The sequence below is a fragment of the Capsicum annuum genome, chromosome 10 (genome assembly GCF_002878395.1).
Source record: "Capsicum annuum cultivar UCD-10X-F1 chromosome 10, UCD10Xv1.1, whole genome shotgun sequence".
NCBI classification, from domain to species: domain Eukaryota; kingdom Viridiplantae; phylum Streptophyta; class Magnoliopsida; order Solanales; family Solanaceae; genus Capsicum; species Capsicum annuum.
Genome location: NC_061120.1, coordinates 5438314 through 5455973, shown reverse-complemented (window position 1 = coordinate 5455973; position 17660 = coordinate 5438314). Strand labels below are relative to the sequence as shown.

General features: G+C 35.3%; 1 protein-coding gene across 1 annotated transcript in view; it reads left to right on the top strand.

The window, feature by feature from the left end:
• The window catches only part of LOC107845903, a gene marked incomplete in the record, with an annotated part of 3827 nt that extends 3156 nt beyond the window's left edge, over positions 1 to 671 (top strand). Inside the window, 2 exon segments of the mRNA XM_016690413.2 lie at positions 1 to 92; positions 409 to 671. Of these exon segments, the coding sequence (XP_016545899.1) occupies positions 1 to 92; positions 409 to 491 (175 nt within the window).
• Positions 672 to 17660: the final 16989 nt, after the last annotated feature.

Genomic DNA, 17660 nt, shown 5'->3' with positions numbered 1-17660 from the left:
ATGGGGAACAATTTCTGATGAGACTTCAAACCCTACTACTACTGTTTGTAAGATTGGATGTTCTCTTGGTCTTTGTTCCAAATTTCTCAATGGTAAATAACTAAATACTCTTTGCCTTTCTTGCTATTTGTATGTTGTTATTTTATCGATTATGATGTATAGACAAGGACGACTAAATAAAATTAATGGCTTAAAACTGAACATTAATCTAAGTTTTTGGTATGTAGACTTATCTCATATTTCTGCAAGAGACTACTTCCACGACTTTAACCTATCACCTCCTGATCACATGACAATAACTTTTTCAGTTATGTCTAGGATCATATAAGAGGCCAAAAATATATAAGCATATAACTATATAATCTTTCTCCTAGTCCTCACTCATTAACTTTCTGGTTAATTCTGCAGATAATGAGATATTTGGAACTTGCATGAAAAGCTGCAGTGAGAACTATTGCATTGGCGGCAATGTTGCTCTAGAGAAAGCTTAAGAAGAAGCATTAATTTGCTCCAAGAAATTATGTCCACAAAGTATGTGTCTGTCTATGACACTAAATTATGTACTATGCTACTAAATACTTTTGTGGTTGTAATTTTAAAAAATTCCCTTTTAATCTGTATGTGTTGGTTGAATAAAAGTCCAGTAATGTGTTGTAGTTGCTGTTTGTTAATGTTGCTTCCTCTTAATTACTTCCTACTAGATCTTTTTATTTTGTAAAAAACAAGGTAGTCCAATTCGTGTACTAAAGCTTCCACTGTGCACGAGGTTTGGGAATGTCCCGGACCATTAAAAAATCCTGTTTCCTTGAAAGAAGTCTAGGTTGGTATCCACCCTGTTAATTTGGCAAACATTTGTTGTCTGTTAATAGATAACATCTGAGCAGCACCCGGATGAAAATGAGAGTTCCATCTACGGCCAATCCAAACATGAGTTTCATGTCTTGTAAGGTTATAGTCGCTTTACCCATTCTCAGGTGAAAGGTTAAGTACATCGATATGATGTTGTTAAGTTTCTACATGAGCTAACAGCAACAAGAGAGAAGAAGAATCTAGAAGGGATCATGTCACGCCCCAAAATCCCATCGGGCCGAACTGGCACCCAAAGCCGAGGAGGCCCGGGAGAATCCGTTCAAATACCTGTACTTTCACTTACATGTCACCAAAAATTTGGACAGCATTTCGTTGCATATAGAAGAGTCTAATTACCTGTATCAGCACAACACGCACAAATATAAATATATAAAATACTTGGCCGTCGGGGCCACCACATATACAAATATAACATCACTATATAAACTTCCATGACTTTACCCTTCCTTATGTCTACAAAGCCTCTAGGATATACATGACATAACTAGGGTCGGGACAAACCCCCGCCCACACATGACTCCTGTACAATAACAAAACATAAGGGACCGACTCGGAAAGCTCCGAAGCAAATTGGAGCTCACCAACAATAGCTGTATGACCTGACTCCTATCTATGCTGTGAGTGAGCTGAAGCACCTGTGCCTGCAGCATGAAATGCAGGTCCCCCGTGAGGGACGTCAGTACGAAATATGTACTGAGTATGTAAAGCTGTAAATAATCATATATGGTATGGGGGATCAAGAAAATCAGACGCAAGTGAATAAATCATAATAGAAGTGAACCACACTTCATAAACACTTTTAGGATCATGTACATTATCTTATCATTAATCTGAATTGAGTTCTTGAATTCAAACACATTTGTGGAACGGTATACATTCGTTCATTTCATTCTTTACAATTATCATTCGCCATTACCTCCTCCTCCCGAACCTCCAACCACCTAACAATAATCAATACTGTACTGTAGTGTGACCATTAGGCTGCCCCCAGTACATATCAACTGTAATCATATCAAATATCGGAATCGGCCCATGCTAGGCTTAAGCCCTTGAGCTACCACCCACACGTATATCAAGTAACACACATAAGAGATCTTTCCAATAACTTAGTTCAAAAGCTTTTGAGATTATTACATTAGTGTTCATGCCAATATAGTACCTTTGGAATAATGATACATCAATAGGAACCAAGTAATAGACTTTCTATACAATAACGATGTAATAAAGACTCATTGGTGAATCAACAATGTGTTTCAGAATCATCCATATCACAACAATGAAATAGGAGCCTTTCGGTATATCAATGAAACATTTTGACACTTTATAGAATGGAAACAACTTCGTTGGTAATGTAGAACAATACATGTTTTTGGACAACCTCGGAATCTTACTTGATGGAACATTGGTGTTTTCATGCCAAAGAACATCGTTAGAGTATGCTTTACATACCTCGTTGTAGATTCGAATACCAATTCAACACAACTTCCCGCCTTTACAAATCACTTATCTACAATGAAATGTTTGGCATCTAGTATTAGCAACCCAACACCACAATTCTCTTCCATAATTCCATACAACCAATATTTGCAAAGCATTCCAAAAACCAACTTGAACAATCGGTTTATGTGTGTATATATATATAATCATCATTTCAATACCACATCATTACACCAAATACCTTCACAATTCAACATAATCCAACTATGCACAAGAATAATCCAACATCATTTCCAATCATCTTTCAACAACAATCAAATAACATACTTCTTATGCTCACATGCATATATATATATACATATCCATATAAATAACACCAACATAATTTACATCCTTACCATAAAATGGCCCTTTTGATTTCGAAGTCCTGTTGGCACAAATAAGGGGTGCTTCTCGAAGCCCTCGAGACGGTGAACACAACTACGGAATCAATTTGGATTTTCTAAGGTTGAATCACAAGATAATTGGAGTTGAACTTAGGTTAGGGTTTCTTATTCTTCAATAATTTGGATGATAAATGATGGATATGAGGCTAAGAATATGTATATAATGACCAATTTTCGTCCATGAGGTGATGGAAAATAACCATATTGCCCTTAAAATTTAAGTAAATCCGAATCTGTCCATGGTGGACTGTTTTGATAGGCTAAAGTAAATCGACCATAACTCTTTGCTCCGATATTAGATTTGGGTGAAATTGGTATCGTTGGAAAGATAATTCAAAGGGATTTCATTTAATATAAAGTAGGCCACCCAGTTCGTCCTGTACAAGGAGTTATGATCGTTTGAAGTTGACCCTAAAAATCTATTTTGAGAGGCTGAAGTAAAACGAGTATAACTCATTACTCAGATGTCGGATTTGAATGAAACCAATTGCATTAGAAATAAGACTCTCAGGGCTTCTCATCGATATATAGCAGCTCACACAGTTCATTTTTCACAAGGATTTATGATCGTTTAAAGTCGACCCAAAAATCTGTTTGGCTGCAGTACTTTTGTGTGCAGAAAATTTCTACACATTTACTGTTCATTGCGTCCAGCGTTTTCAAGTTTCGAACATGCTCGCTTATTTCCGATACTTATCTGTTTTCAGAAATCTTTATATCGTTGGAAAGCTAACTCGATAAACTTCATATAGAAACTTCGACGAGCAAATTCCGGTATAAATAAAGTCGATTCCTATACACATATAATCAAACTATACACTTGAAACCATCTCAAAATAATCAATACTCATACTTAAACTCATATATACCTAACTTATGATCAATACATATACTCCAACACATGTAACCATGGCTAATGCACGTAATTAAGTATGGGGTGTTACAAATCAATTTCAATAACTGAATTTGTTCAAGTACATTGAGCTCTATTACATGCTATTTATAAAATAGTTTGGCTCCTTGTGAAATCTGTACCTTGACAGCTGTCACTTCTAACTAATCTCTAACTAACTACCCACACATGCTTATAGTGTGCACTAACAGGATTCTACTCCCATCAACTTGATAGCCAACTCTCTTAGCTCAACACTCCCCCTTAAGTTGATGGCTTGAAAAGGTTCTTCATTCCCAGTTGGTTGAGCAAGTACTCGTGTTGGTGTCTTCCCAAGGCTTTTATGAGAATATCTGTAATATGCTCTCCAAAGTTCACATGATTAGTCTTGATCATGTTTTGTTAATTCTTTCCCTCACAAAGTGACAATCTATGTCAATGTGTTTTGTCCTCTTATGAAATATAAGATTAGCTGAAATTTGTATGGCTGCCTTGTTATGACACGTCAAATCTACTGGTTGTTTTATTTGAACTCCTAGTTCTTGAAACAGTCCAAGTAACCATGTAAATTTAGCCATGCTTCTAAACTCTGCTTCTACAGAACTTCTAGAGATAGTATCTTGTTTCTTTGACTTTCAAGAAATCAGAGAATCTCCAAACTTTACTACATATCCTGCAACTGATCTTCTTATTTGCAAGCAAGCACCCCAATCAGAGTAACAATAGGCAGTCAACTTATTTGTGGATTTTGCAGGCATAAATAGCTCTAGACCAAACTTGCTTTTACATATCTTACTACTCTTAGAGAAGTTTCTATATGTGAGGTGTTTGAATGGTGCATGTACTAACTTAGTACATGTACTAAAAATGATAAGTTTGGTCTGGTCATGGTAAGATATAGCAATCTTCATACTAATCTCTAATAAACTGCTGGATCCTTGAGGACTGCATTATCTACTGGATATGATCACCATATTCTACTAAAGTTAACTTCAGGTTTACTTCGAGTGGAGTACAAGCAGGACTTTCTTACTCAGACCAGCCTCAGAGATAAGCTCAAGAGCATACTTTCTTTGGCTTAAAACTATTCCTTCTTTGGATCTGGCTACTTTTATTCCCAAGAAGAACTTCAAGTCTCCAAGGTTCTTTATTTTTAATTTCTGTTGTCGGTCTACTTTTTCTTGATTTATTAAGATCATGTTGTTCCTAGTAACTAATAGGTCATCCACATAGACCAAAATGACCATTGTGTCAACACTTGACTTCTCAGTGAACAGAGAATAGTCAAAATAAATCTGAACATATCCCATTTGTGAGAGTCCATCAGTTAACTTTTTGTCCTACTGACTAGGGGCATGTTTCAAGCCATACAGGGACTTGTGTAGTTTGCAGACCTTCTGAGTCTCCCCCTATCTGCAAAAACCATCAAGAATTTTCATGTAAACTTAGTCTAATAGATCACCATTAAGGAAAACATTATGGACATCTATCTGAAAGATGCACCACCGTCTAGAAGCATCAAGATTAATAAGGGATCTGACAGTCACCATTTTACCAACAGGTGAAAAGGTGTCTGAGTAATCTACCCCAGCCTTTTGACTATAGCCCTTGGCTACTAGTTTACCCTTGTACCTTTCTACTTCCTCAGAGGCTTTATACCTAACTTTGTATACCCTCCTATGTCCAATAGGAACCTTGCCAGAGGGAAAATCTATAATAGACCAGGTGTTATTCTCTTCAAGGGCTGCAATCTCCATTTTCATAGCTTTAATCCAAGATGTATCTTTAGATGCCTCAAGGAAAGAAGATGATTATGGAATAGAGGAATAAACTGATAGAGCATGACTGTAATGAGGTAATAAGTGAGAGAAAGAATCATAGAAAGATAGAGGGTATAGGAATTGATGAGCTAAAGTAGGCTTAGAGGTAATAAAGTTATGCATCCATAAGGGAAAATGTGTTATTCTAGTGGAATTTCTGAGTGTGGAAGAATGAGAAGGGACTGATAGAATGTGTAACTGTGTAGGATGTGGGGAAGAACCAGTAGGAAGAGAGGTTGGGGAAGGACCGGTCTCAGGTTCCTGCACAGGAACTGCAGATGGAAAGTATAGAGATAATAAAGGGATCTCAACAGAAGAAATGTGTAGTATAGGGAAGATGGAAGATCCAATAGATTAAGCTTTAAGGAAGGGAAAGATAGAATCATGAAATATGATATTTCTACTCATGAAGAAGAACTTAGAGTGAAGGTCATACAGCCTATAACCTGTTTGAGTAGATAAATACCCCATTAACACACTAGAAGTAGCCCTGGCTGCAAATTTGTCTGAACCATAAGAACTGGATGTATATTCAAGACAACCAAATACATTCACATGAGACAAAGATGGAGATTATTGATGCAGCAACTCACAGGGGGGATTTATGATGTAAAATTTTTGAGGGTATTCTGTTGAGAAGATACACGACACTTTCAACACACTCACCCCAAAACTTAAGAGTAATACCAGCTTAAAAACTGAGGGATAGCAATCCCCAAGATTGTTCTATGCTTTTTTTCAACAACTCAATTTTGCTGAGGGGTATAAACAGAAGACATTTGATGCAATATGCCAAGAGAACACATAAGAGATTTTAACTTATAACTAAAAAATTCACTTCTATTATCAGTTCTAAGTACCTTTACAGAAGTAGAGAACAAGCTGTGCACCCTAATCAGAAACTCCTTTAGCACTACGATTACCTCAAACTTGAATTTAACAAGGAACAACCAAGTAAATCCAGAATAATCATCTACTATAGTGACAAAGAACCTTTTATTATTATGAGTAGGAACTTTATTGGGGCCCCAGATATCACAATGTACTAGTGCAAAGGGAGCCTTGGATACAAAAAAGTTAGGCTGGAAAGACAGCTTGACATGTCTTGCAAGAGGACATACAATTCACACATGATCTCCATACTTCAGATGACTTAGTGTAGTGTGTTTATTAAGCACTTATATTGGGGAATGTCCCATTATTCTGTGCCAAAGAACACTAGAGTCAGCAGACATCTTACATTATTAGCCCACTTATGTACACCAACTTTCTGAGCAGATCTTCTTTAGAGAATATGTAGACCTTGATCTTCTCTACCAATCCCCAACACCATGTCAGTACCGAGATCCTAGAATATGCAGAAGTTAGGAAAAAATGCCACTAAACACTGCAATTCCCTAGTCAACTTTGAGGCAGAAAGAATATTATATTTAAACTCTGGCAAATACAAAATATCAGAGATGGGGAATTGCTTAACACAATAGATGATCCTTTGTGAGACACTTCAGCCTCACTACCTGTAGGCAAGTACACCTTATTTTGTGAAGAGAGAGACACTTCATGGCTATGAAGCAGATCAAGATTATAAACCATATGGTTAGTAGCACCAGTATCAATAATCCAACTGTTACTTATAAAAATAGTAGTTGAAGATAGTGTAGAACCTACATTTGCTACTGGTGGACAAGAGTCCTTTTCATCATTCTTTTGGTTGAGCATAATGACAACCTAATTATAGTGTTCATATGTAAAATGTGGTACAGGAGAGGACAAACTCGATTGAGAACCCTGATCTCTGGTAGACTGTAAGTCTACAGGGAAGTCAACTGAATGATGAGGAGAGTCAACTGCATGATGAGCAGATGGTGCAACATGACCTACTTGATGTGCATACTGACTTCCTCCCTTCATAACCACCTCCTTGGACTTCAGGCTAGTTGCTGAATATCCACTACCAGAACTTCTAGGTCCCAAATACTCTCCCTTTTCCTTAACACCTAACTTAAGAGTAAAAAGGGTTGCTGCCTCTAAATTGTCAGCTCTGTGACTAATGGGAGAGACACTAGTGATAATTTTTTTACTCTCATGATCTACAATCATGGAGTACACCTTGTTGATAGATTGAATAGGCATCATCAATAGGATCTGGCTTCTACAGTGGGAGTATGACTTATTGAGCCCCATAATAAATTGAAAAATTCTCTGATACTCAAAATGTTGAGAATAGCTCCTAGATTCAGAACAATTACACCTAGGAGAAGGCAAAAGGGCATCAAATTCATCCCATAGTGTTTTGGTCATGCACTTTTTCTAGTACTATTATTGCTCAAAGTAGTACTCTTATTTTTGTTGAATTTCCGTTATGAGTACTTCTTCCAGTTTTAAAAACCTTTGCTCATTTATGGTGGTCTTCATGAGAAATCCTCCCCCCTATGAGCTAGATTTTGGGGTGTGAGAGGCTTAATACCAATTTTAAGATAGTATTAGAGTATGGCCCATCTCGCCCAATGTTGGGTCCCTAAATTAAGATTTCAGGGAGATTGTCCATGCCCAATTAACTAGGATTGGGCATGAGGTGGGATGTTAAAGAAAGAGAGAAAGTCTCACAGTGATGGTTAATGAGATGGGTGGTCTCTTTATAAGGTTTGGACAATCCTCCTCCCTATGAGCTAGATTTTATGGTGTGAATTAGGACCAAGACCTAATTTTAAGACCCTATGCAGAACAAATACTCTAGAACCATTGACTTTATCAAACCTCTCCTTCAAATCTATCCAGACATGATGATCATTAGAAACATATATAATGTTGCTTAGAAGATCATTTCGTATTGAATTCATGATCCATGACAACACCATAGCATTCATTCTCTCCCATTGATCATGTAAAGATGCATCAAAATGAGATTTAGGATAATGACCATCAACAATTCCAACATTATTCTTCCCTATAAGGCTAAGAGTCATTGATCCACTTTACAGGGTATAATTTTAAGAACCAGTAAGTTGAATGGAAATTAGGGAGCTACCTGAAGTGTCATTAGGATGAAAATATAAGGGATGATTATGGTCAATCTTAATTATATCAGATCGTGCATCCACATTTATTGGTGTAGCAGCTGTTTGTGTAGCTTCTGCAGTAGAATTACGTGTAATGCTATGGTTGTAGTCTTCAAGGTGAGACGAGCTAAACTGCTACAAAGTTCTTCACTGATTGTGTGTGATCAACATGAGTGGTTGATCAGTGAGTGGTTGTCTCTGATTCCATGTTAAGTTTCTACATGAGCTAAGAGTAATAAGAGAGAAGAATAATCTAGAAAGTATCAATTTCACTCAGTGAATTTGTTCAAGTACATTGAGCTCTATTACATGCTATTTATAAACTAGTTTGGCTCCTTGGGACAGTTGTACATTGACAGTTGTCACGTCTAACTTATCTCTAACTAACTGCCCACACATGATGCTTATAGTGTGCACTAACAAGCTTCTACTCCGATCAACTTGATAGCTAATTCTCTTATCTCAAAAGATATCATAAATTTCCAACCCCCATCAACTCTTTCAATCAAAAGATAAGGTAAGTGATGTCATTTACCTTGTAAAGGTAAAACTATGATTTTACCTTGCACTTTATCAGATAATTGATGGCGTTAACTTTTAATGAATAAGGTAAATACAGATGTTTACCTTGTCTAATTTTTTTTTTTTTTTTTTTCACATGCCTCTTTGAAAATTTGAATGAAAAAATTTGTCCTTTAAACTTTGAACACGTGTTGTTCATTGCGATGCTTATGTTAAAAGAGCATAATGCTATGGCTGATGTGATAGATTGTGTAATGAATTAAACCATGTACATTTCAATGTTTAACTAAATCTCATGTTGAGGACATGCCTAACTGATCTTTCATTGCATTTTGCCATGGGGAACAATTTCTGATTACCTTGATCAGATGAATTCAAATAATTTTACTTATTTAATCTAGATGAATTTTTGGAGTTAAGTGTTATGTTGAAATTATTTATTTCACTTTGGTCACTTTATATTTTAAATAATTCACATTAATTAAGTAAATATAAGCTTTGAAACTAACTTGAGAATTACAAATACTCTTTCATGGTTAGCAGTTATGTCAACGTTTAGTGATTAAGTTAACTTGTTTAACTCAAAAGCTTAATTCGAATAAATTGTAAAGTTAGAACTATAGTGAAACTTTGATATTTAATTATTTCATCCTCATTTTGTTATAACAAACCATTTTTATTAATCAGCAAGTCAAATTTACAAAGCTAAGCAAACTTATTTGTCTTTATTTTGATTATCAGAGACATATACATGTTCATTTAGTTTCCGATATTGTATTTAAATGTTACACTATGACACTATATTTTGGGGATTTATGAGATTTCTTTTAAATTTTCATGTTTACTTATGTTTTAGGGTCTGACTGCATTCTAGAAGTCTTGCCTTGGTGTGTATTTATTGTACTTCGTTTTTCCTTGCTTATCAAATTTGAGCCGCAATAAGTGTCATCATGACCTGATTTTTCGATCGTGACAGCGTATCAACTCAATTTTTGATGAGGTAAAATTGCTTAGGATGAAATGAATTGATTTAATAAATGAACAAGGAAATAACCAATTCAAATTTGATCAGCTGATTGAGCAAATCTTATTTTTTCATAAATTTGCATGAATTGTCCCTTAAATGAGTCGATCTTTAAATTTTTCCCATAAAATGTGCCGGTCTTTAATTTTTTCCTTTTAGCAATTTATGTTTTACTTGGTGGGACATAATTTTTTTTTTTATAACTGTGGTGTTTAATTCAGGTTGCGCTCACCTTTATTAATCCCATGAAATACCTGCTACCTTCCAACAATAACAGGTACTATGTAACTCTGCCCACACAGGCTAAAGAAGATGAGAAGAAACCACCGAATGTGTGTGATGACAATTGAACCTGAGACCTCATGATGCCCAAACCCAATTCATTGAACCACAACGTCACACCCTTCGGTGCCGAAACATAAATTCTTTAGAAGCTGATGTCTTGTGAGACATAATTTATGAGATAGTATAATACGAAAATGCAAACTTGTAACCTACAAAAAAATCTCTTATTTTAAGAGAAATGAGTTAAATACCAACATTAAATAAAGGCCTAAGTGTCAATGACTCCATGTTTTTGAGGGACAACTTGCAAATAAAGGACGGAAGCAATCCTATTAGACTACTATTTATGTTTCTTGCTATGTCATCCTATTTTTAGTAAATCATGCATGTCTGCCAAGTTGATCTATAAAGAGGAAAATGTAACATTCCACGTTTTCAAGCTAGAAATTTAACCATTGATTCTATGTATACAGACTTGAAACCCATTATTATATGTATATATATGTGTGATTATCAAATCTATGGTGTGGGAATATCCTTGTATACGAATCAAGGTCATAAGAACCTCCTAACTCAAGGATGAGTTGAGGACTTTTCTATCGATAGAGTTTGATGGATGCACCAACTAGGGTCCAGTTTATATGTGTGTATCTCCTAGAATATATCGATTCAGGTGTCCTACTATATATCAATTGAAAGGTTTTTGAGTCATCTTTCGACTGCATCTAGTTTTACCTTAATCCGATATCAGAGTGGAAAGTTATGCCAATTTTACCTCAGCATGTCCATCTATTATCAAGGTGACGACTAGAGGTGATAAGTCATCCACTAAGTGACGAGCTATCAACTGCATCACCAGCCTTAACCAGAAGCACCCAACACTACTGAAGGAGTTGACGACTAGGTTGACAAGCCGTCAAATAGTTGACAGGCTATCAACCAAGTCATCAAGCATAACTAGATCAGGAAGACGAGTTGACGACTAGGTTGACAAGCCGTCAACCAGTTGACAGGCTATTGAAGTCATCAACTAAAGAAATTCCAGCAATTTTATTCAGTTTCTTTAGGGGTATTTTGATCTTTTTCCTCACCCGAAACCTCCCCCATGACTTAAATCAACCAATAAGCATTGTTTCATATCGCTAATTAGTTTCAAACATGCATTATCCTCACCACCCTCAAGATAAAGAAAAATTAGGTTTTCCTCCAAGGCTAATACTCTCAAGGCTAGATTTCAAGTTATATCGAATTCTTGATCATCAAAAAAGTGTGTAGGACTAATCTAAATATCATGGGCTAAATTATGTTTTCTTTATGGATTTGAATGATAATTATGTATATGTATATATTCAATTTTGAGAATCAATTAAAGAGCATGATTTAAAATCTTGTGCATATATGTGATGAGTTTTCGAAATGTGATTTTGAGCATGAGTTGTGAAATTCATTTTTCCATGAAGAGATTATGATTTTAATATATCATGAATTGTGATTTGGGCTTTAGAACACGCATTATAACCCCCCTCCCCCTTTCGATTATAAGGGTTACGTGTAATAAGTGTTGGGGTTGTTTTTTGCATGATGATAAACCTTGAGTTTAAAGTCATCTTAGACTATCTTGTATTGTTGTTATACACGTTTTAAAAAAAGGTGTTTTCCATGATAAAAAGTGCCTTGTATCCAAACGAAGAAATTTCATGTGATAAATGAAAATATTTCCCACCACATGTGTAAGTCTTGAAAACAGAGGGTGTTTATGCACAAGATGCATATGATTTTGAAATAAGAACCCTCACGTAATATGATAGATATTTTTGTGGTTGTTAATATGTTTTGAATAGAAACGGATATGGATGTGATATGAAATGATATGGCTTGCAAGTCTAGGTATGACGATACCCTGTTGTGCTAGACCCTTAATAGAATTGGAAATCAAAGAAAGAAGCATAGTTTTAAAGTATTAAAATTGGGCTTAAAGAGAGTTAGATGGTTACCCAAAAAAGGCATTTGAGTGTAAGGGCTCATTACTGGGAATCATGATTTTCTGATGTGAGGTTTATGATATGTTATCCTATATGGGAGGATAATAGAGACATCACACATTGGGGCATTCCTGTGGTGTGGTATACTCACATGGGGGGTATGCCAGTTTATGAAAACTCCAATCCTCGCGGTAAACTTGGATTGGGGGCTTGACCGTCGAGTTAAGGGCGGATCACATATAGCCCGTGGGATTGACTGTATGTAGGGTATACCATCTAGCTTAGAACTAAATTCAAGAAGTTGAGCTCATGTGTTTAGCCAAATGTTTTTGAATTTCTTTAAATATGCCTATGAGATTTATTTCTAGCAATGTTAAACTATTTTCATAATGTTTTTGATCATGTTATATGATTTACACTACTTTTGAATTGTTCTACACACCTATACATTCAAAGTATTGACCGTCATCCATGGAGGCTACATTATCACATAATGTATGATCTGAGGCTCAGTCCTGGGGTCCAGTTCAGCAACAGTAGATTGTTCCAAGAGTCCAGAGTTGTTGAGCCTCCCTTACTTCTGAAGACATCCTATTCATGTGTTAGTTTTCAGTTGTTTTATGGTCTGGCCGGGGACCTTGTCCCGATTTAGATAGACTATTGTTTCAGTTCAATAGAGACTTCATAGACTATTTTAGACTGGATTTGGGTTCCCTTTTTATACATTGTTATAAAGTTTTAAGTTTGTTTACGGGACTACTATGTTTTCAATTTATCTTTTGCATTGTTATATCATGTGAGTTATGCTCATGATTAAATGCTAAGGGTTATCTCGAGCCTTGACAGTACTCTTTCAATTCAGCAGGAGCCATTCTGTATGGCAAAATAGAAATAGGCTGGATGTTTGGCAACAGGTCAATGCCAAAATCTATCTTCTTATCTGGGGGTATCTTGGGGAAGTCATCAGGAAAGACTTCTGAGAATTCATTAACTACAGAAACTGACTCGAGAGAAGAACTTTCAGTACTAGAATCTTTGAACCAAACAAGATGATATAAACAACCCTTATATATGAGCTTACGGGCTCTAAGATGAGATATGAACTTTTCTCTAGGTGCAAAAGAATACCCTTCCCACTCTATTACAGACTCATTTGGAAAAGAGAAAGCAACCTTTCTAGTTCTACAGTCTAATGTATCATAACACGAATGGAGCCAATCCATCCGCAGAATAGCATCAAAATTAATCATATTCAGTTCTAAAATTAATCGAAGTCGAAAGTTATGCCTATTTTACCTCAGCATGTCCATCTTTTATCAAGGTGACGACTAGAGGTGATAAGCCATCAACTAAGTGACGAGCTATCAACCTCGTCGTCAGCCTTAACCAGAAGCATCCAGCATCACTGAAGGAGTTGACGACTATGTTGACAAGCTGTTAATTAGTTTACAGGCTATTAATCAAGTCATCAACTATAACTAGATCATAAAGAGGAGTAGACAACTAGGTTAACAAGCCATTAACTAGTTGACAAACTATCAATAAAGTCATCAACTAAAGAAATTCCAAAGATTTTATTCAGTTTTTAGGGGTATTTTTGTCTTTTCCTCACACTAAAACCCTCCCCCATGAATTAAATCAACCAGTAATCATTGTTACATATCGCTAATCAGTTTCAAACACGCATTATCCTCACCATTCTCAAGGGAAAAAAAGATTAGGGTTTCCTCCAAGGCTCATACTCCCAAGGCTAGATTTCAAGCTATTTTGAATTCTGGTTCATCAAAAAGGTGTGGAGGACTATTCTAAATACCATGGGATAAATTATGTTTTCTTTATACGTTCTAATAATAATTATGTATATGTATATGTTTGATTTTGAGAATCAATTAAAGAGCATGATCTAAAATCTTGTGCATAAATGTGATGAGTTTTCAAAATGTGATTTTGAGCATGAGTTGTCAAATCCCTTTTTTCATGATGAAATTATGATGTTAATGTATCATGAATTGTGAGTTGGGATTGAGGACAAGCATTATAGACCCCTTATTTTCTATTATAATAGTTACGTGTGACAAGTGTTGGGGTTGTTTTATGGATGATTATAATCCTTGAGTTTAAAGACATCTTAGACTATCTTGCATTGTTGTTATACAAGTTTTAAAAAGGGTATTTTCCATGATAAAAAGGCCCTTGTATCCAAACGAAGAAATTGCTTGTGATAAATGAAAACATTTTCCACCACATGTGTAAGTCTAGAAAACAGAGGGTGTTCATGCATAAGATACATATGATTTTGAAATAAGAACCCTCACATAATATGAAAAATCTTTTTGTGGTTGTTAATATGTTTTGAATGGAAACGGATATGCATGTGATATGAAATGATATGGCTTGCAAGTCTAGGTATGACAATACCCTGTTATGATAGACCCTTAATAGAATTAGAAATCAAAGAAAGAAGCATAGTTTTAAAGTATTAAAATTGGGCTTAAAGAGAGTTAGATGGTTACCCGAAAAAGATATTTGAGTGTAAGGGCTCATTGCTGGGAACCATATTTTTCTGACGTGGGATTTATGATATGTTATCCTATATGGGAGGATAATAGAGACATCACACATTGGGGCATTCCTGTGGTATACTCACATGGGGGGTATGCCAGTTTATAAAAACTCCAATCGTTGCGGCAAACTTGAATTAGAGGCTTAACCGCTGAGTTAAGGGAAGATCTCATATAGCCCTTGGGATTGACTTTATATAAGTTGTACCATTTAACTCAGAACTAAAGTCCGAATGTTTTGAAATTTCTTTAAATATGCCCATGTAATTTTTTTCTAGCAATGTTAAACTGATTTCATAATGTTTTTGATTATGTTATATGATTTACACTGCTTTTGAATTGTTCTACACACCTATACATTCAAAGTATTGACCGTCCTCTGTGGCGGCTACATTGTCTCATAATGTAAGATCTGAGGCTCAGTCCCGGGGTCCAGTTCAACAGCAGTAGATTGTTTCAAGAATCCAGAGTTGGTGAGCCTCCTTTACTTCGGAAGGCATCCTATGCATGTGTCAGTTTTCAGTTGTTTTATGGTCCGATCGGGGGCCTTTCCCAGGTTTAGATAGACTATTATTTTAGTTTAGTTGAGACTTCGTAGACTGTTTTAGATTGAATTTGGGTTTCCTTTTTATAAAATGTTACGAAGTTTTAAGTTTGTTTACGGGACTACCATGTTTTCAGTTTATCTTCCGCATTGTTTTCCCATGTGAGTTATGCTTGTGATTATAAGCTAAGGGGTGTCTCGGACCTTCATGGTTTGGAATACCTATCGCGACCAAGACCTCGGTTCGAGTCGTGATAGAATTATTAATTTTGTTAGGAAAATTAAAACTCAAATTCCTTGCAAACTTTCAAGTCTTTGATCCTGTGAAAAAAAAAGAAATCTTGTTAGGAGAGTGTTTTCCTCGTAAATAGGATTCATGTCATACGAATTCGAATGTCGGTATCGGCACCGAATTGAAAACCCAAAAAACAAATGAAATAAAGTAAAAGAAATTTGAAATTTTGTTGTTCATGAAGTGAACCCTTCTGCCTATTTGGTTTGTTTTTACAATTATTGAGATTGGACCATTGATAATATTGTGTGATACATAAGTACTTTTTTTGTTTTTATCTAATGTATTGTTTCTTTCTTAATTTCTTTATTTTGTCAAAAGTTTTCTGTTCATTCCATTCTGCTAAATCTTGTGAACGGGTCTCAGATGACACTTCAGGACAAGGGTGGCATAGACACTAATCAAATAGAGATTCTCCATCACATAAATTCAGACAATTTACTTATGTTAGAATAAGAATAATTTAAATGCTGGTGCCGGTACTAAATCGAAAAATCAAAAAATTATATATATACATAAATATATATAGAGAGAAATTTTATTGTTCATGAACCCTTTCTTGCATATTTGGTAAATTACTTTTACAATAATTGAGAGTGGATTATTGATACTGCGTGATCACATAAGTATATGTTTTGTTTTCATCTCATGTTTTGTTCCTTTCTTAATTTCTTTATTTTGTTACAAGTTTTTTGTTCATCTCATTCATGGTAAATCCTGCGAAGGTGTCTCAAATGTCACTCTTGGGCCAGGGTGACACCGAGAATCGAATAGGGATTTTCATTGCTCACAAATTCACACAATTTATCTATTTACTCCTTTTTCCTCAATTTATATCTAACACTTCTCAATTATCGAGAGACAATTTGACGATTAATAAATTGGATTCAATCTCAACTCAATATTATAAAATCAAATTTTAGAATTTAAAAAACTTTAAAAAATAATAATTACGATTCTTACTCATGAAATATTAAGGGGAGAAAAACACATTTTATAAGTATGGTCCCTTATAAAGTACCATTGGACATAAAAAGAGGAAGTATCATTAGAAGTACCACTAATGCATAGTATTTTTTTTTTTTTTTCTTTTGGTTAAGATGCATAGTATCGCTTTTATTTGTATCTTATGTATCGTCCTTTTCTTAGAAGGCACTTCCTTTGTGTTTGGTGACTAGATGTGTATTAGCAAAAATTTTATATATAGTAATTAGTAGCGGAGTAAACATAAATAAATAAATTATCTTTATATATACAATGTAATTCTCCACGAAGGGAGTTAAATTGAATCCCTATAATTCGAAGCTTAAACGACAAGTTTTTTTATTCAAAATTTCAAAAGAGCAAATGAAATGAAAAAAAAATAAATCAAAATGGACAAGGTAAACACAGGTGTAAGTGTTTACCTTGTCCATTAAAATTTAACCTCGTCCTAGTAAAGTGTAAGGTAAAATCACGATTTTACCTTAATAGGTAAATTGAGTCACTTACCCTTTTTTTTATTTGAAGCAAGAAGAGTCACTTACCCTATCATTTATTGTAAAAAGTGGAGAATAAATTCTCTTAGGGAAGGAGTGTCTGCATGATGAGACTTACCGCTGACAAGGAAAATGATAAATTTCCTTTTGTTCGCTGATGGGAAGTCAAGTATGGACTCTCATCTTGTAAGGTAAGATCCCATGATTGCCTTGTAACAATTGCAAACTTCATCACATGGTGCTACATAAAGAGTGTGAGTGTAGGTTTCTTTCATTTGCATCAATTCAAGAAAATTGTCAAAATACATAACTCAAAATATTTGTTGAACCTTATTCATTTATTACTTTAAGATAAGGGTGTCAAACGAGTCGGGCTGACCCAGCCCGACCCGTCCCATCTAGTCAACCCGGCCCGGTCAGCTACGAGCTGTAGGATCCCGGATCCCGG